Genomic DNA, 27,521 nt, shown 5'->3' on the forward strand with positions numbered 1-27,521 from the left:
TTGCATAATTATGATTTGGTATATTATTATTTGACATTTAATCTCATAATGTCAACTATGGACTAAGATACATAATTATTAGATGAAGAAAGCATGATATAGCAGTCATAATTATGAGATAAAAAGTTGAAATTGACAAAAAAACGAAAGTCAAAATAAATGCATAATAAAGTCATAATAAATAAATAATAAAATCATGAGATAAGTGGTTCAAATCATGATGTACTAAGTCAGAGTTAGGAGAAAAAGTCAATTGTGAAAGTTATAATTAATATGCTATGACTTTGTCTCATAATTTAGATTTTCCTAAGCTTTTTTCTTTATATGTTGAAATAGCCTTCCATATTCTGCGTCTATGCATACACCATTTTTGGTTCCACAAAGAACCATTTAGTCAAAGGTTCTTTTTCAAAATCACCTTTTCATAATCTGAAGAACCTGCTCTCACCACAAAGAACCTTTTGTGAAACAGAAAGGTTCTTCAGATGTTTAAAAAAGATTCTTCTATGGCATCGTGAAGCACCTTTATTTTGAAGAGTGTATGCTTCTGTGAATTATCACTGTAAATGATACCTTCACTCTTTGGCTTTTTTTTTGTCAAATATGTCAAATCAAAGACATAGGAAATGGGTTTTATAGGCAGAAATCAACAGCATTGCTGCAGTGATAAAGCGCATGCAAACCCTGATGAATAAGAGAGAAGGAGAAACACATGGATAGCAGATTAGAGAGAAACATGATGGCCTACTTGCACTGAGCGGCTGACAAGGCAGATCCTGAGAGCACGGGGATGCTGCGGACATACAGTGAGCTTTGTCACGGTCCAGACAGTGCATCAGACTGCAGTCACAACACTGCTGCCCGCGGGCATCAGCGACTGGCACGCGGCAGACCGGCACGTGAACCAAACCCATAGACTGAGCTTCATATGAAACCCCTCTGAATGTGTGTGTATGCTTGTGTGTGGACATGCAAGTTTTAAGAATCACTGGTTCTCAAGTGGTTCAAGTCCCAGATTTTAAATCTTTTAAATCATTATATTGTAAAACGTAATTTATTCCTCAGATCAAAACTGAATTTTCAGCATCATTACTTCAGGTTTCAGTGTCACATGATCCAGAAATCATTCTAATTTGCTGCTCAAGAAACTTTTCTGATTATTATCATTGTTGAAAACAGTTGTGCTGCTTCATATTTTTGTGCAAACAAGATATATTTCATTTCTCAGGATTCTCTGATGAATACAAACTGCGAAAAACTATTTGTTGAGTCAACTTAATTCGTTACATGGCTGCCTTTTAAATGTTAAGTTCAGTCAACTTGAAATGTTAAGTTGTACTAAGTGACAACTTATATATTTGAGTTGATTCAACTTAGAATTTTAAGGCAGCTGGGTAACAAGCCCAGTTTTTAAGTTTAACAAACGTAATTTTTTGTTTAATGATAAGTTAGTACAACTTATCATTTCAAGTAGACTAAACTTATTTGAGTTGACTGTACTTAAAATTTTAAGGCAGCAGGGTAACAAATTATTTTAAGTTGACTCAACAAATTTAGTTTTTTTTTACAGTGAAATTCAAAAGAACAGCATTTATTTGAAATCTTTGTAACATTATAAATGTTTTACTGTCACTTTCGAGCAATTTAATGCATCCTTACTTTTTTTTTTTTACTAAATAATGTCTAATAATGTGTATGGGAAGTGTTCTTGTCTATTTTGCTATCCTAGATATGCTCGCTCATACTATTTATATTCAGCATTACTTTTTCTCTGCAGTCTGTAACCCACTGGCCCAGTTGAGAACTAGTTATTTAGGTCAAATGTGTGAAGTAATGAAAACAACAATGGAAATGAAACATGATTGAAATTAATTTAATTAAACATTACATGAGCAACAAAACAAGTCAGTGAACTGACATTTTAGACCTTCATATTTTAAAGTCTCATTCACTGATATAAAACATTCATATATACAATATCAGTCTCACTGATTCCTCTTTCATATCCACAAACCACCATCAAAACAAACACAAAAAAGGTCTCATCTTAAATTATTTTTCTCTATTTTTAAACATTTTTTAAAGCAACCATGTGCAATACATTGCCGCCAACGTGATCCACATGCCTTCGTTTCCGCAGCTTGCAACTGCGACGACATTATGATGCATCACCAGACAACCAATGGGATGAGCATGTTGTGATTCATGTCCTAAACTAGCATGTTAAAACTGTCCCAGCAGTGTTTTTTGTGCAAATTTGCCCAGTGATCAGAGAGCAGCATGGGAAAGGGAGGAGCTAAAGGTGATAGGCAGAAATAACACGTGGCACGCAATGCGGCCTCGGCCTGTCACAGGACATCACATCTGCCCGGAGCATCCATGCGAACACTTCTGAGCACATACAGACAGCAATGTTGCATTAACTGCTTGCTAATAAGGAAAAGCTAGCAGTTGAAAAAAACACAATATAGACTTACAGAAATGCACTTCACCATTAGGTTTTAACCAAAATAAAGCAGGCAAGTTGAAGTGTATAAATTCTGCTCCATCAAATAAAAATGTAAATGTTTAAAACAGTTTGACTGAGCAAAGTGCCAGACTGGTTTGCATGCTCAAACAGCAATATTTTGAAAGTACCACTATTGTTGAGGAAAAAAACTATTTAGCTTAGATACACCAAAGTATTATAACATAAAACAATTGCACGCTTCATCTTTAAGGACCCAACACTCAACTTTTGACTTTTAAAAAGTCAACCAGCAACACCTCCCACCACTAATCAGCCATTTATAGCATAACCAGCATGCATGCAAGCAAATTGCATGACATTTCCAACTTCCTCGTGTCCTTCACACGCTCAACAGACTCAAGAATTGAGTTTCGGAAACACTTCTGAGTTTAAGGATGACTATAATAAGGTTTTGATTCTCAGAACATTCTAAGTAATCTCACAAACACATTGCACTGGTGCTAAATCTGTCTGATAAAAATTATAGGTTCTATGATAACATGCAGGATTTTAGTGGAAAGGTTAGAAACACTCAACTAGACAAACACAAATGCTTAGCCAACACATTTGTAGCACATTGTTGTTGCATGACTGCAGCAACAAACCTCAACACTCATGTGGTGAAAGTTTTTTTTTTTAAAACCACCATTTCATTAAACCACCACTGTGCTAAAATAAAAACTGACCAGACTTTTAAAACTTATTTGTAAATCTCTTGCAATGCTGTATCAGCAAATCTTGGATTGGATATTGTCATCAACTAATTTTTTTACTTAGTACAGGTTTGTATTTGTTTTTGGAGCTGATTGATCATAGGCCTTACTGATCTAAACTTATGCACCTCAGGTTTTGAGTGAAAATAGCATTATTTTTGAATCATTTTGTCAGTTTTCACTGAAAATTCTGTGGTGCATGCGCTCAGATCAATGATTTCTACAATCAATCAGTTAAAAAAGAAATAAAAGCCCTGTGCTAATTGAAAGCAAGCAAATCAATTTGGTAGTAATGTCATATGCATTTTTTGTAGGTCAGTCATTTTTGAGTGTAACAAGATCCCCCCAAAAATCCCCAAAAAGTACAAAATCATCATTGTTTGAGATGTTTTGGAAAGTCTGTAAATTTCCGTCTAATGTGATAACATTACCTAACATTTTTTTTAGGTAAAGGAAAATCCTCTCTAGGATAAAATGGCCAGAACACTACATGATGGTTAATTTAATTTAATTAAGCAACATTCTCTTAAAAAAAAAAAAAAAAAAAAGTTAACACCCTCATAGCATTCGTTTTGGAAACTGTGAGAATGCAACGTAATATAAATGGCATTCAAACACAATTTAAAGCATAATGCTTTTAAAAAAATCTTGATAGCTTAATAGCATCTGCGTTTTTGTTCTTGTGTGAGTAAATTTCAGGCGTAACTTGCTTAGCATTTGAGGGGAATGACAAAGCAGACACACCTCAAGTTATTCTGTGTGCAAATGTTTAATTGATGTTTATTGAATTTGGTAAACGGGTCAGACATTAAGCCATCTGCAGCAGGCTCGTTGATACATATCGCGTGCAGATAGAGGAAGCTGTTGCCTGAGGCTGTGCCCACTTCCTGTTCAACAGCACGCTTTTGCCGACAGGAAAAACTTTCATATGGTTTGCGTAAAACTCGATTCAGCAGGAATGACATTTGTTCTTCTAAATCTTGAGTCACGATTTGCTTTCCATGACTTGATTGTGCTCAAAATATTCACAGCTTTATTTGATCATTGTGTCTTAAAAATATAACAACATACAGTACATTCACCTTAATCACATTATCATAAAAAAGTATTAGAAACAACATTACAGATTGGTTTCACTAAAAAACTGCTTCAAACTCATGCAATTGCACACAAAGTCGGCATTAACATCTAAAGGGTTGACAAGATATGAAGATATTTTGTAAAGAACAAGTCACTTTAACAAGGTCCTCAAACGCTCTTTGTGTAGTAAATTTCCTAAAGTGTCTAACACCAAGTGTAGTATTACAGAGCAGCACCTCCACTATAAGTCCTCAAGGCTTTGATGTTCCTCAACAGCATCTTTTGTGCATTGGGCCTGCTTTTAATAGTCGCTTGGTACATCTCAAACACAGAGGTCCTTCCCTTTTAAAACACATTATGGCTCAGAGTTGAGCTCCAGATTGAGCTCTTGAGTTTTGAACCTACAGCAGAACTGACTGACCCTCTGATGCATGTATCAAGTCAACTATCAAAACTCAGACCACAACCCCTTCCAGATCCATTGAGAGCTAAACTAAAGCAAGAGAACCCCTAAGCGGAAGTCCCGTGGTGTGTGTGATCCCTGGAGGTTATAGAAAGGTAGTGTGACAGAGTCAGAGACATCTGAACATCTTCAGTTTGGCTTCGTCTTCACCGGACGCCATCAGTCCGAGTTCACGGGGCGGGTTCGTGGCGAACCTTCTCAGTCATCTGTTTGGCACTGTAGTAGGACAGGCTGAGGCCCATGATGGCCAGCATCATGGCGATCTGGTTGACGGAGCGGTCGTGCGTCGGGGCCTGAATCTCACCTGCTACCTGCCTCTGCAAAAATAATGAAAAACAAAATGATGGTTAACAAAGCCAAACTCTTGCACATGCATCTGACTTCCTCATGAGGACCAGCGCTCTGCTCGTTCGTGTGTGCTGAATGAAATCATTAAATATTTATTATAGTGAAGTCATGTTCAGGCAGCAGGAGAGGAACTGTTTGTAATCAAAAAGCACACAACTGCAATAAGGGAGCTGATTCCAACATGAAGAAATCAGAAGCAGATGATGACAGCATTTGTTACAATAAGTGAATAATACAGTCAAACGAATGACACCACACACGTTTAAGCCAATCTCAGGAAGGTGACATTAAGACGGTTTAACAAGTCGCTCTGCAATTAAAACAAGTAGGTTTAGACGGGTCTAAGAATAGTAAGATGATAAACCTGCTTAAAACGATTAAGTATACAATCACTAGGCAGGGCTTAACGATAAGGATGCCTAATGGGGGTTTTTTTTTGGACCAGTTCACAGAAGTGAACACACTTTTATGCAATGCAGACTCGATTTAGATTTTTGTAAAAATAAGTAATTTTAAAAAAGTATTTAACTGGCACTAACACTAATGAGGATTTGTTGAAACTGCAAGAATAAAGACATAAGCTGTACAACAAACAATGATGTAGATACTTGGAATAAGCAGCCTGATAATGATAAAAGATGCAGTATTTTGAGCTGTTTTGACACTATGAAAAAAATAATAATAATAATAAAAAATAATATATATACACACACACACATATTTTTTTTGCATTTATATATATATATATATATATTATAATTTTGTTTTTTTTTTTGCTTTTTTTTTTTGCATTTTTTCACTCAATTTTACAATTAATTACAAGGAAATGGCAACTAACATAGTGAATTAAATGTGCATAAAAAAAAGGTGTATTTTTGTAAAACATACTTGCATAATAGCAAGTATAGTGTAGTTTTGCTACACCCCAATATTACTGCAACAAGTACTAAATTTGCGTGTTAAGATGGACAACTAATGTTTTAAATATTAGAACTTTAAAACGAATCTCTGTCAAAACAAATTAATCAAGACACTTGTTTACAACCGTTCCCCCCTGCAGCTTTTATGCTATTTTTATATTCCAAGTCGTGAGAATTACATCCAGCTCATGAGGGATGAACCTAAACTGGTATTTCCCATGTGTACACAGCCTTCATTCAGCCCTTCACAGTCATTGTTCATATAATTAGAGTTCAGTCGCTTTCAGCCAGGAGGAATGCAGTGGGCTGCTGAGATTGGGCTTTGGGTAAAAGCCAGACTGGCACCAGTCTGATCTTTTCAATGGACAGATTTACACGTCCCAAACTAACATGACTTTCTCCTGGCAAAAGCAATTATGTAGGTGTGACATCTGCATGCATTTTGAGGCAATTTCTTGTGAATGCAGAATAGGTGTTGCTGACACGTAAATGTGCGCAGTCATTAATGTTGGGTCTCTGATGTCCAAACAAGGCATTTTTGCAGCTTTGTTTGAACAAACAGCATTTTTAACTAAAGGAAGTTGAGTTCTGAAAGCTACAGTATGTTTTCATAGCACAATAAAAATCGCGAAAGACAATAGGAGTTATTTAAATAAGCAATCCAAATATATTCACATTCACAGACTGATCCAGATAAAACAATTTGAACAAATACACACCTGCAGGAGACGGAAATATCCAGGAGTCAGTCTGCCAAGCCTGATGATCATCGCTGCTGGATTTGTGCACGACGCTGCTATAAAGGAACCTCCTGAAGGTTGAAGAGTGAACCTGTAGACCGGAGAGGACGAGTCAATTAAACAACCATCCAGAATGCAAAGTGTTATGAACATAACCAGTGCACCAACGAACGACTTAGCCATCATTCAAACTCAAAACTGCTTAAAAGTGCATCAGATGAAAAATAAAACTTGGAACCTTGAAATGGCCTTCGAAAGGTTCAAAAGAAGGGTTAAAAGAAAACACAACAAGAGTTTGTTTTGCCATGAACCAAATATGGCTGATGCAAGAGAAAGGGAACGCTTCTAGCCGTAGGCACAATCCTAAACAAATGCAAGTCCATCTGACTTTGCTTTCAGGGAATCACGTCTGTGTGACAGTAATCTGTTGTCTGAAAATACATACGGTGCTAGTTTAAACCGGACCTACTCGGTGAAATCATCCAAAGCCTGCAGGGCACCCTTACTCAGAACAGATCTACAAAACGATGTGAACTCATCAGACTCTTGAACAATTCTGACAATGTTTTAGTCTAGTAACTGCAAATTTGGTACTCTAAAAGCAGATAAAAGGAAGTAAAACTAAGCAGACCACTTGGAAATTGGTTAGGAGTGAAAAGGCAATGGTAGACACATGTTTGGGATGCATCTACCAACCTTGTTCGGGAAAAGGAGAGATGATTCCGTCAAAGTTGCTCCAAGGCAAAGTCCAAAAACAGCTGGAATGGAAAAACCAGCAGGACCTTCAAAGTTTGGCTACGAAGAGAAATTACAGCATTTCTAGCAGCCAAAGTTGGTCTTTAAATGCAGAGGACTGCGTGCCAGCCACACTGCGAACAGCATGAGCGCCCAGCGAATGAAGTAGCAGCTTGAAGAGGAAGTTTTCTCTGGAGCTCCGCCCTTTTATACAACCTGGCCTCTCGCGATCAGATTGGCGGATTGTCTTGCTCTCTCTCTTTACTATGCACAGCTGTCAGAATGCATCATGCGCTCTTTGGCTTGCACACGCACACACCCACTTGGCCAACCACCACAATAAAATGGTATTGAAAGCCTATAGTGTCAAATATTTTTTCTCACTTACTTAACCACAAAAATCTGAAGAAACAAGAACGAGTTTAATGAGTATGCATGTGAAAAAAAAAAAAAGCATGCAATTAGCATTTTATAAAAATGCATAGTTCCAATAGGATGCAATAAGCTCCTGCCTCCAAATGAGAACGGAGTGACCGCATTCACCCATCATTATGTTTCTACATCTTAGACCACACGGCCGTGCGCAATGTTTTCGTTATGTAAGTCTATTCCACTTCACCGGTCTGAATTATAGAATACATCACTGCGGATTTTCCAAAGAGTGATGTAACAAAAGGTCATCTCATTGCGTAGGGATGACCTAATTCGGCAGGGGTCTTCAGTAAACGTCTAACTGCTTTAATTTGAGAAAGAATCTAATGTGAAAGAGTGAAAACAGCGTTTGGGAAAGACAAAATGTGCAACAATGGAACCACGTCTGAATTAAAAAAAAAATGATACTTTTGTCAATGCAGCGGAAGTAGGAAATACCAAAGTCTAGGTAGGGGGGCCTTCAAATATTGACAGTGGGGGACCTTGCAGCTATTTTTTTTTTTTTTTGAGCATGGTTTAGGAACAGTTTCTTTTCAGTGAAAAAAAAAAAACAGGAAATGGGAAAAGCATTGCATACAAAGTGTCACTCATTCAAGAAAATGGGATTAACTAATCTGACAGATTACCATCTCTTCACTTAAAATTAGCCTTTCAAAACAACGGAAAAACCAGCAGAACCTTCAAAGTTTGGCTACGAAGAGAAATTACAACATTTCTAACAGCCAAAGTTAGTCTTTAAATGCAGAGGACTGAGTGCCAGCCACAAAAGAACCATGTAAAACTTGAGAGCCCTAGTTTCCATGAATTAAAAAAAAATAAGTTTGAAAACAAGTATTTTTGTGAATGCAGCGGAAGTAGGAAATACCAAAGTCTATGTAGGAGGGCCTTCAAATATTGACAGTGAGGGACCTTGCAGCTACAAAGTTGAGAATTACTGACCTGATTTAGAGTTTCTGTCTTTTTTTTTTTTTTTTTTTTTTTTTTTCGAGCATGGTTTAGGAACAGTTTCTTTTCAGTGAAAAAACATGGTAAAAGCATTGCATTCAAAGTGTCACTCATTCAAGAAAATCAGAATGGGATGAACTAATCTGACAGACATCAAAACTACGTCAATTACCATCACTTCACTTAAGATTAGCCTTTCAAAACAATTAAACTTTCAGAGTCATCAACAATTTTCCAGGTTGTTTTGCAAGCGATTTTAAATTCAGTTCACAAGTGCTCATTTAAAATGATCTGAATCCCCAAGGCCCATCTTGTTGACACTTGCCATAAAAATCCAACCTTACCTAACCGTACTAGAAAAGGAAAAAAAAAAAAAAACTCCTTTAAAATGTGTAAAACAATGCTCTTTTAACCCTTATCTAGTACAAGAACACTTTAACTCTTGATTGCTATATACACAACAGTGAATCTTATAAAACCTGTGCAGAACATTTCATCCCAAAGGTAAAAAATAAAAAAAAAGATACTTTGTAATACGAGAGCATTAAGAAAATCATCACTGATAATACCAAAAATTAAATATATAATATATTTAACCACAAAACTAAAACATTCAGACAGAAATGGGTATTTGGAAGGAAACTTAATTGCCTTAATTGTGACCCTGGACTTCAAAACCATTAATAAGTAGCACGGGTATATTTGTAGCAATATCCAGCAATACATTTTATGGGTCGAAATTACAGATTTTTCTTTTATGGCAAAAATCATTAGGATATTAAGTAAAGAATATGTTTCATGAAGATATTATGTAAATGTCATACTGTAAATATCTCAAAACTTAATTTCTGCAGTTGTATCTCACCAAAATATTGTCCTATCCTAACAATCAGTGGAAAGCTTACTTATTAATGATATATAAATCTAAAAAAAGGCTGGTTTTATGGTCCATGGTCAGTCATAATTGTCATAAGAATAATGTCAATGCAAAAAAGGGTGCTTCGTGAACCCTAAAATAGGGTTCATTTTCTTTTTAATTTGCCTTTGGAGCAAAATGAGACTTGAATTAATGAAATTTGCCCACAAAATGGGTTATTTATATAGCCATTTGTATTTGTTTTTTATATGTAAAAACAGAATGAAAAATCATAACGCTTTTTTGTGTGCCAGATCTGCTCAGTAATAAGCAGATCAAAAAAAAGATAATCCTACACAAAATACAGTAACTACAACAGTGATACATGACTACTATAATTCAGAACTAAAAAAAAATCTCCAGTAAAACCCATTGGATTCCTGGATTGACCTTGATTTTAGACAGCAATCGAAGCACATCCCCCTCTTTCAGTCTTCAACAAAGACCCTCATTGGAAAACCCCCTCCCCCACCATCCTTACATTCCCCGCCCCCATCTATAACTCCGCCCTCACGTCTGAAAAGAGTCTGGGGGCTTCCCTCTGTATTCATACACTGGCACCAAAGCAGACATGAGTATCAGTGATGCTGCACATCATTACATCATGGTCCAATCGGATTAACTCCCGGGCCATAAGCATCATTCCCACTCCTCCTAAAGCTTAAGCTCCGCCTACATCCCAACCACTCACGTTTGTAGCATGTGCAGAGTTTCTATGGTTTCTTTAACAATGCATATGGCTGCAGCGGCCCCCGGCAGGAACATCAAAACATTCTGCATCATCTAACATGCTTAAGATCTGGTGCCAAACACAAATTCAGCTTACCTATCAATCATCCACTGTTCAAAGACAAGAGTTTAACATTGCCAGTTAAAATGCAAATATGAACATCTTTGATATGCATGATGTATGAACACAGGATCATGTAAAGCACATCCTTATTTTAGTTAATATACAAACCTGCCTAAAATAACCAAGCATTTAGCTTGAAATGTTACATTTATCACAAAAAAATCCTCTCATCAACATACAGCGACACGACAAAATAGTATGATGCAATTATGCAATCAGAAACTCTACATGACATCATAGGATGTCAAAAGAGACATTTAAATACCAAGTGTAAAGGTCGATCTGTTTCGCTGACGATTTGTGATTGTACATCAAGCTACTACTACATATATAGTAAAAATGTCAAGAGCTGCTTTGCCACTCTATACAAATAAATTTGAATTGAATTGAATTGAATTGATGCAATTATGCAATCAGAAACTCTACATGACATCATAGGATGTCAAAAGAGACATTTAAATACCAAGTGTAAAGGTCGATCTGTTTCGCTGACGATTTGTGATTGTATCACTCAAAACAGATGCCACTCATGAAAAGTGTGAATATTCAGCCTCCTGCAGCTCTAGACATGAATATCTATAGTCTTAACCAAGCTGCTAACATTCACACTTCTACATTAATGACAAGAGAGAATTGACAATTCAATTAAATATGCAGAAGATGTCTGATCTCTAAGCTGACACTCAGCCAGTTGAAACTGCCCTCGTTTGAGAACACAATGTCCTGCCCTAATGTGCCATTGACCTACATTCAAAAAGTAATAACTGTACTGATCAAATCAGTGGATAATGTCATGTAAAAGTTTCTGCATAAGCAATTAATCCACAAAATACACGTTCAGACCAACTTTTGAGGTAAAACATGTTGCAAAAAACCCACTTTCCAACAACTGTAAGAGTCAATATGTGACCCTGGACTACAAAACCAGTCTTAAGTCGCTGGGGTATATTTGTAGCAATAGCCAAAAATACATTGTATAGGTCAAAATTATAGATTTTTCTTTTACGCCAAAATCATAAGGAAATTAAGTAAAGATCATGTTCCATAAAGATATTTTGTAAATTTCCTACTGTAAATATATCAAAACTTAATTTTTGATTAGTAATATGCATTGCAAAGAACTTAATTTGGACAACTTTAAAGGCGATTTTCTCAATATTTTGATTTTTTTAGTTGTACCTCGGCCAAATACTATCCTATCCTAACAAACCATACATCGATGGAAAGCTTATTTATTAAGCTTTCAGATGATGTATAAAGCTCAATTTCAAAAAATTGACACTTATGACTGGTTTTGTGGTCCTTGGTCACATATATAGAAAAGACAACACTAATCCAAAACATCTTTCAATGCAATGCATCTCTACCTATTTTGTCTATAAACAAAGATCTAATTAAAAACGTGCAAAACATATTTACAGTAATCACTTTATTATTTTCCTGGATTTCAAGTTTTCAAATCAATTAAATTTCCTTTTATGACTGACATTTGGAATTAGTTGCAAACTGATCTCAATTTGCAATCTCGCAATTGTGACAAACAGTACTGAATAAACAAAATCTGTAATGACCATCCTGCGAGGTTTACAACAGTAGTTTAACCTTTTCATTACCTTAAGTCGAATTATGATCTGAAATTTGATTTTACACTTGCACCTGTAGAACTGCATCAATTAATTCACTCACCTACTTTATGGTTATATTTACAACCAATAGCACGACATATTAATGTCATCAGCTGATCTCCAAGAATTTGTTGATTGAATCAAAGGTAGTTTTAAAAGCGGGGTAGCAGGCTATAAATCCCAAATGCGGTGACACAGTTTTGCGGTTTTTGCGCAATCACGACTGGCAACTCATTCATCTTGTGTTTCTTTCTGTGTTACATACCTGATAATACGGGCCGCCGGTCAGGTGAAAGAGCCAGAAACATGAAGGCACACAATGTTCCTTCACGTTATATATGAAGACCCGTCCTTCTATAGATTGAATAGAGGGTGGAGCTAAAGCTGAACACGTTGAAGACCATGTGGACGTGCAGACCCTCACTGTTGACTGATGATTGTGTGTTTAGAACACAACCTGCACGTTTCCCTCGTCACAAGAGTTGTTGCTTTTTTAAATTTCAGACGCGTTTGGAACGTTGTTGACCAGTTCTGATTGATTTTCTTTCAATAATTAACAACTGTGTTGGAAAAGAACTGTTTTGTCAATAAAGCATGATGCATACTCACCGTGTTATCATCTCACTTGGCATTTACGTGCAATTTTGACTGTAGTTTCCAGTTTGTTTGTGTTTGTCCTTCCTTATCAGGTTCCTCTCAGGAAAGCCGAAAAAGTGTGTTTATACTGTAAAAACTCTCGATGCACCTTTTTTTACTGATCAAAATTTTTAGACCTTAAACAATTGGAATTTCATCAATGAATGCACAAGTTAACCGCTTAGTTAAATCAGTCTAGTCTACTGTGGTTATGCTTTTAATTTGCATTAAATTAGCAGGTCAGTTAGTTAAATTGCCATGTTTCAAAACTGTTTAAGATGAGAAATGTATGTTCTGTTGTTAAATTCATTCATAAATGATCACAACAACTTCTGCGTGTTTGCAAACACCCGTTTGCTTCTTACAAGGCCAAGAATACAAAAGTGTCAAATCACTCTGATATTCACTACGGGGTCTTAACAAGACATACCTGTCTTGCAACTTTTAAGGATGATATTTAGAAAGGTAATCTCTTGGTATTCCTATTTATAGGAAATATTCGAACCAAATTCCTACCTGCGTTTACAAATGCTGCTTTCAGGTTAGTTTTGTGTCGCACCACATACAGAACTGAAATGGCACCTTATGATCTGGTTATTTTTAAAACTTTGTAAACATTTCTTTTAATGAGAGTCATCAGCTCAAGGAATGTGTAGGCCTTACGTGTCTTCTAGTAATGCAATGCAGAGTAAGGATTTTTCAAGGAACACATTCTCACTCTCATGGAAAATATCATCACATAGGACATAAAACAAGTTATAAACCAACTGTGTTTGGCAAATTCAGGTGTTTCTGAGATTAAAACCTTTATTTGATCCCATACTGTTGCTTGACAAATAGAGCCACCTGGCGGATAGTGATTGAATTACAGTTTGAATTGGTTTCGCTCATTAATTACACGGCAGCGACATCTAGCGAGAATACAATGCAACTACAACAACAATATTTAAATGTTTTTAAAGTTTTATACTGAAAATAAATATGCATTCTGATTTATTACTGGTAATTGCCAGAACAATTTATTGCATTTGCTTATGTGATATGAGATCACTGGATAAAGATTTATCATAATATATTAGTAATACATAGTAATATATAGTAGTCAACATTTGAAGAGAATCAAAACCTTTCAACAAAGTTGTCCTAAAACCAAAACAATACCCGTTCTTGTCTTAGGACAACTAATGAAGTTTTTTGATCCACTTCAAGTGTTAACTACTATTTATATATAAAGAGTTCAGATGCAAAAGCCTCTTAATCCATCTGACGTATTTCTTTAAAATGAGCATTTCTTTCTGGCTACTTTGTATAGGTTTCTATGTAAATACTGGTACTTCTGATTGGGCTAAGGCTGGAATTTAGCAAGTTTGAAGTAAAAGTATATGATGAACGTATAATATGTGACCCTGGACCACAAAACCAGTCATAAATGTCTGAATAAATAAACTTTCCATTGATGTATGGTTTGTTAGGATAGGACAATATTTAACCGAGATGCAACTATTTGAAAGTCTGGAATCTGAGGGTGCAAAAAAAATCAAAATATTGAGAAAATCACCTTTAAAGTTGTCCAAATTAAGTTCTTAGCAATGCATATTACTAATCAAAAATTAAGTTTTGATGTATTTACAGTAGGAATTTTACAAAATATCTTAATGGAACATGAACTTTATTTAATTTCCTAATGATTTTTGCCATAAAAGGAAAATCAATAATTTTGAGCCATACAATGTATTTTTGGCTATTGCTACAAATAGACCCCAGCGACTTAAGACTGGTTTTGTGGCCCAGGGTCACATGCGTCAGAAGCATATACTCAGTATCATTATCTCATTTTTGACCGAGATGGCTTTTAGCTGGTTTTGCATTTGAACTCTACATATATATACATATATGTGTATGTGTGTATCTATGTATAGACCTATATATCTACATATTTATATAAAGACAACAACAACAAAGATGTTTTATTTTTTTCTGGACAGTTTATTTTTTTTTATTCAAAACCATTTAAAACAAAGCATTTTAAGAGTCACTGAATATCCTTCCACGGTTGCAGAACATAACTTAATAAACAAGACAAGCTCAGAACACACAGCTCTAAAGAAATTGAAGGTTCACATTGTAAATTTAATCAACATTGTTGCCTTATTTACTTTTTTTTTTTTAGTCCTAGTGACAATTTCATTGTAACTTCCTTTAAAAAAATAAAAATGAAAACACAGTATTTGTATGTTTAAATGCTAACAACATGGTGAAAACCCTTCTGAAAACATTTTAGAAACACTCTTAAGCTGCCTTTTGAGAATGTTTGGTGTTTAAAATCCAAAGATAAACCAAGAAAGATAGAAAGATAGATAGATAGATAAAGCAATAAAACAAACTTTAGGACAATATTCTTGCGTTTCGCCAACAGATCTAGCAAGGGCAAACTGTTTTGGCAAGATATAGACGGCTTGATTAAAAAAATGGGATACAAATGGATATGAATGAAATATAGTAACTCCTGTCAAATCAATCAGTACATAAAAAGCAAGTCAACAAGTCAACTATAAATGTTATTCTTAATATAAAACTTGGTAAAAAATAGTTATTTCAAACTGTACAGTCACCAAGTACATAGAAGGATCAGACACTCATTAGCTTCTCATTTGGCGTCGCCAGTAGCGTCAACCTTCTGTGCCTAGAAGAAAGTGATAAAAAAAAAAAATATATATATATATATATATATATATGTCAGTTCAACAGTGATTTGGTTGAGCAATTACCAAACTTTACATGCTCCAGTAATTAGTTGCTGTGCTAGAACAGATACAGTCAACAAAAAGCAGAAGTGAACCACTCGAGAGTCTTATTTTTTATTTATTTTAACTTTAATCTATTTGATTTGAACTTTTCAGACAACGCTTTTCAGACCTGGTCTGCCTTGGCGTCTCCATTTTCAGCAGGGTTGCTGCCCTTCTTCCCCTTGGCTGGCTTCTGTGTAAACGATGACACGAAATATGATTGAAAATGAAATAATAACTTCGCGGTTTGATGGTTAACAAGTGGTCGAAACCTTCCGTCTTCAATGGAACAAAATTCAGCGACTAAATTATCATATAATACTACTGCAAAGCTTTACATCCTTACCTTGGCGGCGGGTTTCTTGGGCTTTGGTTCAGGTTTAGGAGGAGCTGGTTTCTGTAATTCAATTTAGAGACGAATTAGACAAAAAATAAAACTTCAAGACTGATAGCGAATAATTTACTGACTAGATCCAAAAATGACACTTACAGCAGACAACCTCGCGGAGCGTCTTGTTGGCTGCAAAAAAAATACAGAATATCAATCAATCAATGATGTAAACAAATAAGATTGGAGGAAACCTATATAAAATTTATTTTAATATATTTCACTTAAAAAAGTTACTTGGCTACTACAGTGAATGTGTCTACAATGGTTTATGTAAATTAATGTAAGCATAAAAAAAAGGTCATTATTTATCAAGCACAAGCATAATAAATTAATTTGTCAATTTAATTTGTGATTTACACAGAAATATGAAGAAAATTCTGATTGAGTTTCATAAGGCTTGCAACATGATTTAAGCAAAATACATACATAAATAAAAATATATAAGACGGTAAAATATATGTAAATACATAAATATAATAATTATTTATTTTAAAAAAATAATCAATATAAATGGACAAACCTCCTCCTTGCCTTTGGCGGCCTTCTCACCATCAATCTGTAAAAAACAAAACACGAAAGCGTTTCAGAAATCGAAAAAATATGTAACGTTATGTTAAAAAAAAAATAATAAACACACCACATTAGTCGAAAAAAAAAAAAAAATAAATAAATAAATAAAATAGAACGTTCTTTGTAACAGTTTGCCCGCGTTACGTCACAGACGATAAGCCGCAGTTCTTTTTCATAACGGATGACTTTATTTCTGCAGTGTCTTCCCGCGCATATTCAAATTCAAATCCGGGCTGTCAGTGCGCGCGGGCAAGACGGCTTCCTTTTGTTTGGCTGCATCACTACGCGCCTTTTAAAACGACTGAGGGGCGATTCTCAGCATACAGTTCCTTTGTTTTTCTCACGAAAATACTGTAAACCGCACAAAAGCACGTTTGAATGATGAAATAAGATGTAAAAATAGCATTTGCACGCATTTACACTAGTAAAGCGCCGTCTTTAGAAGACACAGGTGCTGTAAAGATGGCAGCTTGACGTTTCGAGTAGGCGTAATGCACATCAACAATGACAGGAGCAGCTTAAGTGACACGATAAAAGAGTATAACACAAATTATGGTTAATAAATTGGACCTTAAGACCGAAAATACACACGCATGCAATCTTATATCAAGCCAAAGTGATTAACTGCGAGCTTTTTCATGTGAACTTTAAACACAATTACTCATCCGCAGTGTTAAAATGATAATATCTTATTAAATTTAAAGGCTTCTGGTAATATTAGCTGTAGGGGTTCAACCAGCATCTTAAGATACTCAAGTTCCCTCCTTTTACATTATCAAGTGATCAGGCGGGTCTTACAGGATGTTACGGATTTGTTTTGCTCGAATAATTATCGAAATATTAATGCACATTAACAGGTTACAGTGTTTGACGGTTTAAAAATGCCTGTGTGATATTATTTTCAGGCAAACGTCGGGTTTTTTTGCTCATGTTTTCGTCACAGCGCGGTAAGATTGACAGTCCGCCTGACAGTGAATATGTAAAAATCGACTGTCCGCCATTATAAAACAACCACACGATCGTAGACGATAACAGCAACAAAAAAAAAAAAAAAAAAAACACAAGCACACATGCACAAATATCAAAATTCACTATTTTTTCAGAAAAGAAAAATATCACAGTGCATCCTTACCTTTCTTTTGGGCATCTTGACTGCAGAAAAACCCCGAAAAAATGTCGAAAAATCAGAATATCTGTGGAAACGTTGTGCTCTTGAGGAACGACACCCTGCACGCCTCTCACCGTCTCGCGTAAAATACAATAACGGCTGTATATGTTTTATTAAGTTTTTATATTGAAATTTAAGATAGAAACCGGTTTAAACCAGATTTTGCATATTCCGTGCAGTGATTGGCTGCGAGGGCGATCACGTATCGCTGGGCGTCGCTTATCTCTTAAAGCAACAATGACAGAATTCCCCGGTCAGGTTTCAGAGCTCAGACAGATGCTGCTGCTTGTCTTGGTAAGAACGGCGCCTCTGCTGGCCACATTGGAATTACACCGGGAATTTAATACAAATAAAAAAACGAACACTGACAAAACGTGATAGACTTAAGTTAGGACACGCATACGCGTTATTTATATAATTTTACACGTGTGTGTGTGTGTGTGTTTACATGTACACCTTTTTAAGAACAAGTAAAGTACGTTTTCGGAATGAATCGAATGGAACACAATACCGTCTCTAAATGTAAATATCTTTGTCTTCAAAGTTTGAAAATACAACTCCCAACAGATCTCCATTAGGGTTTAAATAATTTTACCATCAAGCACATTGCTTGAATAGCTCTGCTTCTAAACACTCTAGAATATGGAAACAACTTTTCCTGTACCTTTTGATCACACTGCAAGAAAAAAAAAAAAAAAAAAACGATGTTTTTCATCAGTATTTTGTCGTTTTCCAGCGCAAATGTGTAGATTTTTAATGTGTACTCATGTTTTGTCAGAAACTGAGCAAGTAAGTTTATGATTGAAACAAGAACAAATGTCCACTAATGACTTAAGAATAATTAACTTAATTTAAAGGAACATGTTTTTAGTTTTAATTATCCATTAACAGATATTTGTCCTTTTTACAAACATAAATTCACTTAATTTTGTTCACTTTCTCAGAAAACATGAGTGTGTGTGTTTATTTTGCATCTCAAGTAAATCTTGATTTAAGGATGTTTAGATTTTTGTATTGGGAAACAAGACCACAAAAACTGTTGTGGTCAATTTAATACCATTTCTATGCATTTGCTCTGATTTAAGACATTTTATGCCTTTGTGAAAGGGCAAATTAAGACCTTTCTAAGAGCTGCAGAAAGTAAATTCACACGCATTAAAAAATAAAGATAACAGATACACAATTACATTTATTTTTTCTATAATAATAATTTCACATACAAACCATGTTTTTAGGATCATGAGAAACAAATTCAGTCAAGCGTGTCCAAACTTTTGACTGCTACTATAATTCACCTTTATAACAAATTTAGTCAATTGAAAAAAAATATAGACTGAATATGCATTTATTATTTTTTATTTTTTTTGTGCCATGCATTAAAATATTTCCTTGTCTATATGATCTTGCATTGGGCAAAACTTGCTTAAAAGCCAGTAATATTTGATTTGTAAATTAATTGTTCTTGAGCTTTCAGTGAATTGGTCAAACCAGTCCATAAATCTGAGTTTGAATGATTAAAAAAAAACAATCCTGAAAAAGTAAAAGTGAGATCAATCAGATTTAGCCTATTGTATTCTCTGCCATTTCTAGTCTAAAAAAGAGCCCATGTGGTCAATCAATAATCTCATAAATCTACATACCCCTATTTATTTAGTTATATAAATATGATGTAAATTGGACCTGGTTGTTTTTGTTTTCTTTCATTATGTGTTATGATGAATATTCTGCATGTATTTTTTTCTTCTGATGCGTTTTTGTGATTTTTGTTTTTATTATCGTCGTTACAATTATTACTATCTGCTTTTTTGTTGTGATCCTGATTTGTAATATGCTTTTTGTGCGACTCACTGATTGCTGATCAATTAAGAATAATAAAAAAAAAAGAGTAAGATCAATCAGATTTAGCCTGTTGCATTTACAAGCATTTCTAGTCCCATGTTGTCTATCAAAGTGAATTTATTTGAAGATTTAAGATCATTTCTATTTCATTATCAAGCATACATATCCATTGCCCCATAAAACGGGGTAAAACATCCATCCAGATCTAAAGTATTTACAGATCAGTAAGTAAAAATGTGCAGTACTAAGCCACGACAGCCTGGCTGCTTAAATCACTGAAGAAAGTGTCTCTCTTGTGCTGAAGGGCGTTGAGAAAGCAGCGAACCCTCTCCTCTCGGCTGGCGGTGTAGTTTAATAGTTCTTTCTGTCGACTCTGGGCATCCATGGGCTTTCCATTCCCACGATGCTGCAGGAGCTCAGCCACACAGGAGCGATCCGCTTCCATCTGCTGAAGCGCTTGGTCTTCTCTGTGGAGATCTCGAGCTTTCTGCAACACACATATGTGCACCATCAGGACCACAGTGAAGTATATGTACACATGAATGTAACATCACTTGCGAGTTAAATAAAATTCTTGCTTATGCTTTTTGCAACTTTAAATAAAGTTCTGGACTTCCTAAAACAATGTTTTCAGGAAATAACTTAAGGAAACAATTGTAGCAACGTTTACAAAAACGTACTTGTAATTAAGCAACAACGGTACGTGCTGTAATACAATATCCTGTGTCTTCATTCTGAAATGTACATGTTTTTTAATAACAAGGTAATAGTAATCTAAAAAAACATATGATGCTAAAAATTGCATGGATTATTTCGTATTTGTATGCACAGAAGGACTGCTCACAAATAAAAATGCATATTTGTTATTAACCTTGTTCTAATGTTAATAAATGTGGCATGTCCCATTATAAATGTTTTTTAAAATTGATACTAATCACAAATGTAATCACAAATCAGTATATTAGAATGAAGGATCATGTGACACTGAAGGCTGGAGTAATGATGCTGAAAATTCTTTACGTCACAAAAATAAATTTTAATATATATTCAAATAGAAAATAGCTATTTAAAATTGTAATAATATTCACAATATTATTGTATTTTAATGTATTTTTGATTACATAAATGCAGTCCTTAAATGAGACCATAAAAACAGGATGACAAAAGAGGTATGGCATACCTGAAGAGATCGATAACTCAGCTGGTATTGCAAAACAGCTTCACATAGATTCCAGAAAGAATATTCCGGCCACAGGACTGACTGGAACACTAGACAGGAATATGAGGTCTGTGGAGTATAAGATAATGCAGGAATATGAAAAACATTCATCACTTTAAAGCTGCAAGGGAACGTACGTATTAAGAGCAATATGAGCTTAATGCACAATGGACAAGGCCAATATATATCCATAGGACCAGTGCAAGACTTTCAGCTGCCATTAGTGGGAACTGTTCCGCTCTTAAAGCAATAGTTCACCCAAAAATGAAAATTTGCTGAAAAATGTAGTCATTCTCAGGCTATTGAAGATGTAGATGAGTTCGTTTTTCTTCAGATTTGGAGAAATGTAGCATTGCATCACTTGCTCACTAATGGATCCTCTGCGTTGAATGGGTGCCGTCAGAATGAGAGTCCAAACAGCTGATAAAAACATCACAATAATGCACAAGTAATCCACACCACTCCAGTCCATCAGTTAACATCTTGTAAAACCCAAGATCTACATGTTTGTAAGAAACAAAAATCACTGAAATGTTTTTAACTTTAACCCTTTAACTGTCACTCCCATTTTTTAAAACAGACATAAAAATGCACTATCCAGAAAACATTTTGTAATATGATTTTGATGTACATTTTCCGTGGTAATGCAATGGCTGATTTTAAAATGCCTTTCAAAGAATAAATTTTGATATTTTAAGTTTTGAACTGATATATAATTTCTGATGATTTCTATTGCGTGATAGGGAAAAAGGCAACAAAGAAAGTCTCTTGTGACAAAGGTCAGAACTCATGTTATGATGTAGATTGCACTCTTGATATATATTAATCTATTACTTTTCCTACATAATTTCTTTCACAAAAATATGGTAAAATATCTATTTAGGAGTCTTAGACCTTTCCAGCGATGTATAGTTTGTCATGATTAGATTAGGATATATTTGTAATATGGTGAAGTCCCTGGGGGACGGTGATAGTTAAAGGGTTAAACTGTTGCTTCAAACTAAAATACGAGTCCATAATCCATAGTAATGCTTCGCTCTCCTGTTGTCCTTCACATCAAAACCCACCTCATATTTGTTTACAATTGTTTTAAACTGTTTTGTCTTATAAATGGTACTTAATCTATGCAGATTTCTCTCCTGATTCATACCAGATGACTTTTTCAGTGGAGGAAGCGTTATTGTCGATTTTGGACTTGTAGTTTAGCCTAAAGCAACTGTTTTAAAGTTAAAATGGCTTAATGATGGATTTGTTTATACAAACACACAACTTATGCCTCACAAGATGTGGTGATGATGGACTGGAGTGGTGTGAATTATTATGATGTTTTTTATCAGCTGTTTGGAGTCTCATTGTGACGGCACCCATTCACTGCAGAGAATCCATTGGTGAGCAAGTGATGGAATTCTACATTTCTCCAAATCTGATCGAGAAACAAACTCATCTACATCTTGGATGGCCTTTAAGCAAATTTTCATTTTTGGGTGAACCATTCCTTTAAATTAGTAGCTCACTTCCAGAACAAACAATTACAGATAATGTACTCACCCTCTTGTCATCCAAGATGTTCATGTCTTTCTTTCTTCAGTCATAAATAAATTATGTTTTTTGAGGAAAACTTTTTAGGATTTCTCTCCATATAATCGACTTCTGTTGTGCCCCCTGAGTCTGAAATTCCAAAATCCAGTTTAAATCCAGCTTCAAAGGGCTCTAAATGATCCCAGCTGAGGAATAAGGGTCTTGTCTAGTGAATAAGGGTCTTATCTAGTCTTGTCTAGGTTTGCATGAACTCTGTTGTTTCCGGTACAAGACAGTTAGGGTATGTTGAAAAACTTCCATCTCATTTTCTCCTCCAAATTCAAAATCGTCCTAAATCGCTGTAGAAGTACTGACCCAGTGTTTACAATGTGATCATTCAAAGAAGGTCAAAAACCCTTAACAAAAAAGATAAAACAGCGATGGAGAGCGATTTTGAAGTTGGAGGAGAAAATGAGATGGGAGTTTTTCGACATACCCTAACTGTATTGAACAGAGTTCACGCAGACCTAGACAAGATGTGCGTTTGAGGTGAAAAAAAGTATGCAAATTGTAAATTTTTAGAAAATAACAGATCGTTTCGCTAGATAAGACACTCTTTCCTCAGCTAGGATGATTTAGAGCCATTTGAAGCTGCATTTAAACTAAATTTTGGAAGTTCAAACTCAGCGGGCACAATAGAAGTCCATTATATGGACTCAAAAAAACATAATTTCCTAAGACTGAAGAACGAAAGACATGAACATCTTGGATGACAAGGGGGTGAGTACATTATCTGTAAATGGTAAGTGCTGTATTTGTATGGCAAGATATTGACTAAAGGGAATCTCTGTTACCTGCCACAGTAGGAAATCACTAAGACGCACTTCTCCAGACGTACGGATGAGCAGATCGGGGTTTGGAGAATTACTGCTATACAGACACTCACTGAGGAGCACCTCAGATACGTCACTGACCAATCACAGAGAGAGAGAATATTATAATTAATAATATTTTATAGGTAATTAAACAGCTGTTATTAGGAGCAAATCCTTCGTTTTCTCACATTATTTGAAAAGCATAGTTTACCTGGATTTTATCAGGCCCTGCTCTACTCCCCATGCCATTTCCTTCACTGCATTTGCGATTTCATGTCTTGAGGTATATGCAAAGCACACGTTCAGAAAACACCTGCATAATCAAACAAGAACATATGAAACAAATCAGATTTAAACTCATACACTACCATTCAAAGGTTTAGGGTTATCAAGCTTTTTTAATAAAGAAATGAATAATTCTATTTAGCAAATATGCATTAAAGGAGAAGTCCACTTTCAGAACAACAATTTACAGATAATCTACTCACCCCTTGTCATCCAAGATGTTCATGTCTTTCTTTCTTCAGTCATAAAGAAATTGTGTTTTTTGAGGAAAACATTTTTCTCCATATAATGGACGTCTATGGTGCCATAAGTTTGAACTTCCAAAATGCAGTTTAAATGCGGCTTCAAATGATTCCAAATGCGGTGGTAAACGATCCCAGCCGAGGAAGAAGGGTCTTATCTAGCGAAACGATCTGTTATTTTCATTAAAAAAAAAACACAATTTAAATACTTTTTAATCTCAAACGCTCGTCTTGTCTTACTCTCCCTGAACTCTGTGTATTCTGACTCAAGACAGTTAGGGTATGTCAAAAAACTCCAATCATATTTTCTCCCTCAACTTCCAAAATCATTTCAAAATCATCCTACATCGCTGCAGAAGTACCAACCCAGTCTTTGCATGTTCACATGCAAAGAAGATCAAACACCCTTAACAAAAAAGGGATATAGTGATATAGGACGATTTTGAAGTTGAGGGAGAACATGAGATGGGAGTTTTTCGACATACACTAACTGTCATGAACCGGAAAAAAAAGGTTAGGAAGAGCAAGACAAGACGAGCGTTTGACATTGAAAACTATATAAATTGTATTATTTTTATGAAAATAACTGATCATTTCACTAGATAAGACCCTTCTTCCTCGGCTGGGATCATTTGAAGCCGTATTTAAACTGCATTTTGGAAGTTCAAAATCGGGGCACCATATCAGTCCATTATATAGAGAAAAATCCTGAAATGTTTTCCTCAAAAAACACAATTGCTTTACAACTGAAGAAAGAAAGACGTGAACATCTTGGATGACAAGGGGGTGAGTACATTATCAGCAAATTGTGGTTCTGGAATGGACCTCTCCTTTAAATTGACAAAAAGTGACAGTAAAGAAGTTTCTTGAGCTGCAAATCAGTGTATTAGAATGATTTCTGAAGTATCATGTGACACTGGAGACTGGAAAATGATGCTGAAAAATCAGCTTTGCATCCCAGGAATAAATTATGTTTTATAACATATTCAAATAAAAAAAGTATTAATTATAAATAGTAATAATATTTCACATTATTTCTATTTTTACTGCATTTTTGATTAAATAAATGCAACCTTGGTAAGCAGAAGAGCCTTCCATTGAAAACATTTTAAAATATCTTACGGACCTCAAACTTTTAAACAGTATTGTAAATATTAGAGTGAAAAGTGTACAAACATTATATATATTTTGAAGAAAATCTGTACAATAGATGGTCAAACATTATAATGAAAGCTAATGCAGTGCTTACTTGTTGTGTGCTTTAGTTGCCACCACAGATTTGGCAATGAGCTGCTGCAGGTCTGTAGGCAGTAGAGTCAAATCTCCCAACACACGAATACACACACCATGCTTCTCAAGATTCTCCCTAGAAATTAGGACAAAGTCACATATAGATCGTATAGATATCTATTCAGCCAAAAGACAGACAAACTTGTGATCAGATGAAGGGGTGACTTACTGCTCCGTCAGCAGGCGGTTGAACTTCTGTCTGGCCAGCTCCATCAGACCATCCACCTCCTCTTTAGAGCGCTTGAAGTTCTCAATGCTGAATGCATATACAGTCACTTCATGAATGCCCAGGTTTAGGCACCAGCGAAGCGTCTATGTGAGTTTAAACAATGTATATTAAGAGACTGAGCATACATATACAATGTCATTGAACAAAAAGCAAGGATGCATTAAACTGATCCAAAGTGTCAATACAGACATTTATCATGTTATCAAATAAATGCTGTTCTTTTGAATTTTTTTATTCATCAAAGAATCTTGAAGAACTAAATGCATCAGGGTTTCCACTAAAATATTGATAGTATTCAGAAATGATTCTTGAGCAGCAAATTAGCAATAAGAATGATTTCTGAAGGATCATCTGACGCTGAAGACTGGAGTGATGATGCTGAAAATTCAGCTTTGATCATAGGAATGAATTACATTTTACAATATGAGCAGTTTATTTGCAAAAACAGATAACTCCGCTTTCATGTTTCAGAAGTTTTTTATGATGTTATCATGTTTTTATTGTATTTATTGTGTTAGTTAGCTGCATTTTGTGTTATTTTTACTTAACCGAAATAACCTAACTGCAGTATGATTGAGATTAATTGGAACGCACAATGAAAAAACATGATTTTTTAAAACTGTTAAAAATGAGATTATCAGAGAAACAGAGAAAAAGTGCAAATGAACATCGTATATTCACATAGAAAATAGCTTTTTCAATTGTAATAATATTTCAAAATTGTACTGTTTTTACTGTATTTCTGATCAAATAAATGTCGCTTTGGTGAGCAGAAGAGACTCTTACTGACCCCAAGCTTTTGAACAGTATACAATATCCAACATATAGTGTATTCAAATAGAAAACAGCTCTTAAATTGCAATAATCTTTCACAATATCACTGTTTTTACTGTATTTTGATCAAGTAAATGCTGCATTGGTGAGACTACATTCAAAAACAATATAAACACTTTACAGACACCAAATAATTAAATGACCAGTGAGCAGACACAAATTTCTGATATAAAATTAACATTAATTTTATATATCACTTATTCAAAATTCACTAAAATATTTGAAAACGTAGTTTATCCAGTTATATATCTGACAGAACTGACAGGTAAGGGAACGATTAACACTTGTCAAATTGGCCAAATAATCCACCTGCCTGGAATACTGTTCTGGCATTATCTGCACACTCACCTCTGCCAGTTTCTCAAAGCCCTGCGAGTGTCCCTCCTGCCTCTCCACATGCGTCTTTTCGGCAAAACGCCTATTACCATCCATGATAAAGGCCACATGTTTGGGCATAGGCCCTGCCTATAATAAAAACAAAAGAGTTTAATTAAGTCATTAAGGTATTAGATCATTATGTCAGTTCAGTCTACTGCACAAATCCTCTGAAAAGCACCTTCAGGATGTTGGCAGTGAGCCTTTCTAAAAGGGACAGTTCCCGCTCTCGAATCCACGACATGACAGTGCTTTCTGTGAAAAAAAGGAAAAGAGTTACTGCAACAGTATGTATATTAAAGGGAAGGATTTTTGAGAAATTGTTAAAAACACGTCTTGTACACAAGCATTTGAACCACAAACAGGCACTTCTTATAATCAAGCTTATTTATGCATTGCATATTTGCCTTTATAATAATCTTACTAAATCTTGAACTATTTATATGATTACATACAATTGCATGTGATTAAATATTATTACATTTATATGATTAAACGGTGTTGATGTCTATAGAGCAAGGTTGTTGGATCTAAACACTTATTATATACAAATATACACTTATATTTACTCATTACCCAAGAATAATTATAAAATCTTTAATAACTGACAGAAACAAAATGTGTAATATCACTAAACCTGAATATGAGATTATTTGTGTATTGTATCAAAATGAAAGCATGAATAGGAAAATATATCGCAGACAATTCACAACCATTTTTCCAAGTAAATTTTACAAACCTAAAAACACTGACAACTTTTACTACATCTGTAAATTAACATATTAAATTCATCTGAATGAAATACATGTGATTAATATTATTATGACATAACCGGTTCGTGCATGGAAGGCACGAAAGCGCGACTACTACCTTAAACATCACTTCATTACTTAGTAATCACATTCATTAAAAGGAGGCTTTCATTCAAACAAATCAAAATCAGCTTGATTTAAAGAGTTAATACGCTGTTCTTTAAGAAATCATA

General features: G+C 35.0%; 2 protein-coding genes and 1 long non-coding RNA gene across 6 annotated transcripts in view; all 3 read right to left on the reverse strand.

The window, feature by feature from the left end:
- Nucleotides 1-1,857: 1,857 nt before the first annotated feature.
- Nucleotides 1,858-12,700, reverse strand: LOC127178264 (uncharacterized). Of its 3 annotated transcripts, none has more exons than XR_007829322.1 (3): nucleotides 12,545-12,700; nucleotides 6,753-6,864; nucleotides 1,858-5,082 (listed from the first exon to the last, which is right to left on the reverse strand). It is a non-coding gene; the product is annotated as an uncharacterized LOC127178264 (long non-coding RNA). The 3 variants fall into 3 exon arrangements; XR_007829323.1 differs by lacking the exon at nucleotides 12,545-12,700 and adding an exon at nucleotides 12,341-12,516; XR_007829324.1 differs by lacking the exon at nucleotides 12,545-12,700 and adding an exon at nucleotides 7,470-8,392.
- Nucleotides 12,701-14,878: 2,178 nt separating this feature from the next.
- hmgn2 (high mobility group nucleosomal binding domain 2) lies at nucleotides 14,879-18,010 on the reverse strand. The gene is made up of 6 exons (XM_051131004.1): nucleotides 17,795-18,010; nucleotides 16,613-16,648; nucleotides 16,192-16,221; nucleotides 16,048-16,098; nucleotides 15,832-15,894; nucleotides 14,879-15,598 (listed from the first exon to the last, which is right to left on the reverse strand). The coding sequence occupies exons 1-6, from the start codon at nucleotides 17,807-17,809 to the stop codon at nucleotides 15,563-15,565; spliced, it is 231 nt and encodes a 76-aa protein (XP_050986961.1). The 5' UTR covers nucleotides 17,810-18,010; the 3' UTR covers nucleotides 14,879-15,562.
- Nucleotides 18,011-19,027: 1,017 nt separating this feature from the next.
- The window catches only part of dhdds (dehydrodolichyl diphosphate synthase), an 8,570-nt gene continuing 76 nt past the window's right edge, over nucleotides 19,028-27,521 (reverse strand). The window contains exons 1-9 of one of the 2 annotated variants that reach the window (XM_051130995.1): nucleotides 27,407-27,498; nucleotides 26,718-26,791; nucleotides 26,510-26,626; nucleotides 25,268-25,410; nucleotides 25,058-25,174; nucleotides 23,493-23,594; nucleotides 23,261-23,375; nucleotides 20,850-20,957; nucleotides 19,028-20,156 (exon numbers count right to left, since the gene is read on the reverse strand). In XM_051130995.1, the coding sequence (XP_050986952.1) occupies nucleotides 19,914-20,156; nucleotides 20,850-20,957; nucleotides 23,261-23,375; nucleotides 23,493-23,594; nucleotides 25,058-25,174; nucleotides 25,268-25,410; nucleotides 26,510-26,626; nucleotides 26,718-26,780 (1,008 nt within the window). In that variant the 5' untranslated portion in view covers nucleotides 26,781-26,791; nucleotides 27,407-27,498 and the 3' untranslated portion in view covers nucleotides 19,028-19,913. Of the gene's footprint in view, nucleotides 20,157-20,849; nucleotides 20,958-23,260; nucleotides 23,376-23,492; nucleotides 23,595-25,057; nucleotides 25,175-25,267; nucleotides 25,411-26,509; nucleotides 26,627-26,717; nucleotides 26,792-27,406; nucleotides 27,499-27,521 lie in introns of those variants that run through there. The other variant, XM_051130993.1, reaches the window with a different exon arrangement.

Source organism: Labeo rohita, chromosome 16 (assembly GCF_022985175.1).
Source record: "Labeo rohita strain BAU-BD-2019 chromosome 16, IGBB_LRoh.1.0, whole genome shotgun sequence".
Taxonomy (NCBI): domain Eukaryota; kingdom Metazoa; phylum Chordata; class Actinopteri; order Cypriniformes; family Cyprinidae; genus Labeo; species Labeo rohita.

Excerpts from the sequence above, each read along its gene's own strand:
- hmgn2 (XM_051131004.1), bottom strand. Across the intron at positions 16,222-16,612 it reads CCGCCAAAGGCAAGGAGGAG|CCAACAAGACGCTCCGCGAG; the intron begins GTTTGTCCATTT and ends TTTTTTTTGCAG. Across the intron at positions 16,099-16,191 it reads GCTCCGCGAGGTTGTCTGCT|AAACCAGCTCCTCCTAAACC; the intron begins GTAAGTGTCATT and ends ATTGAATTACAG.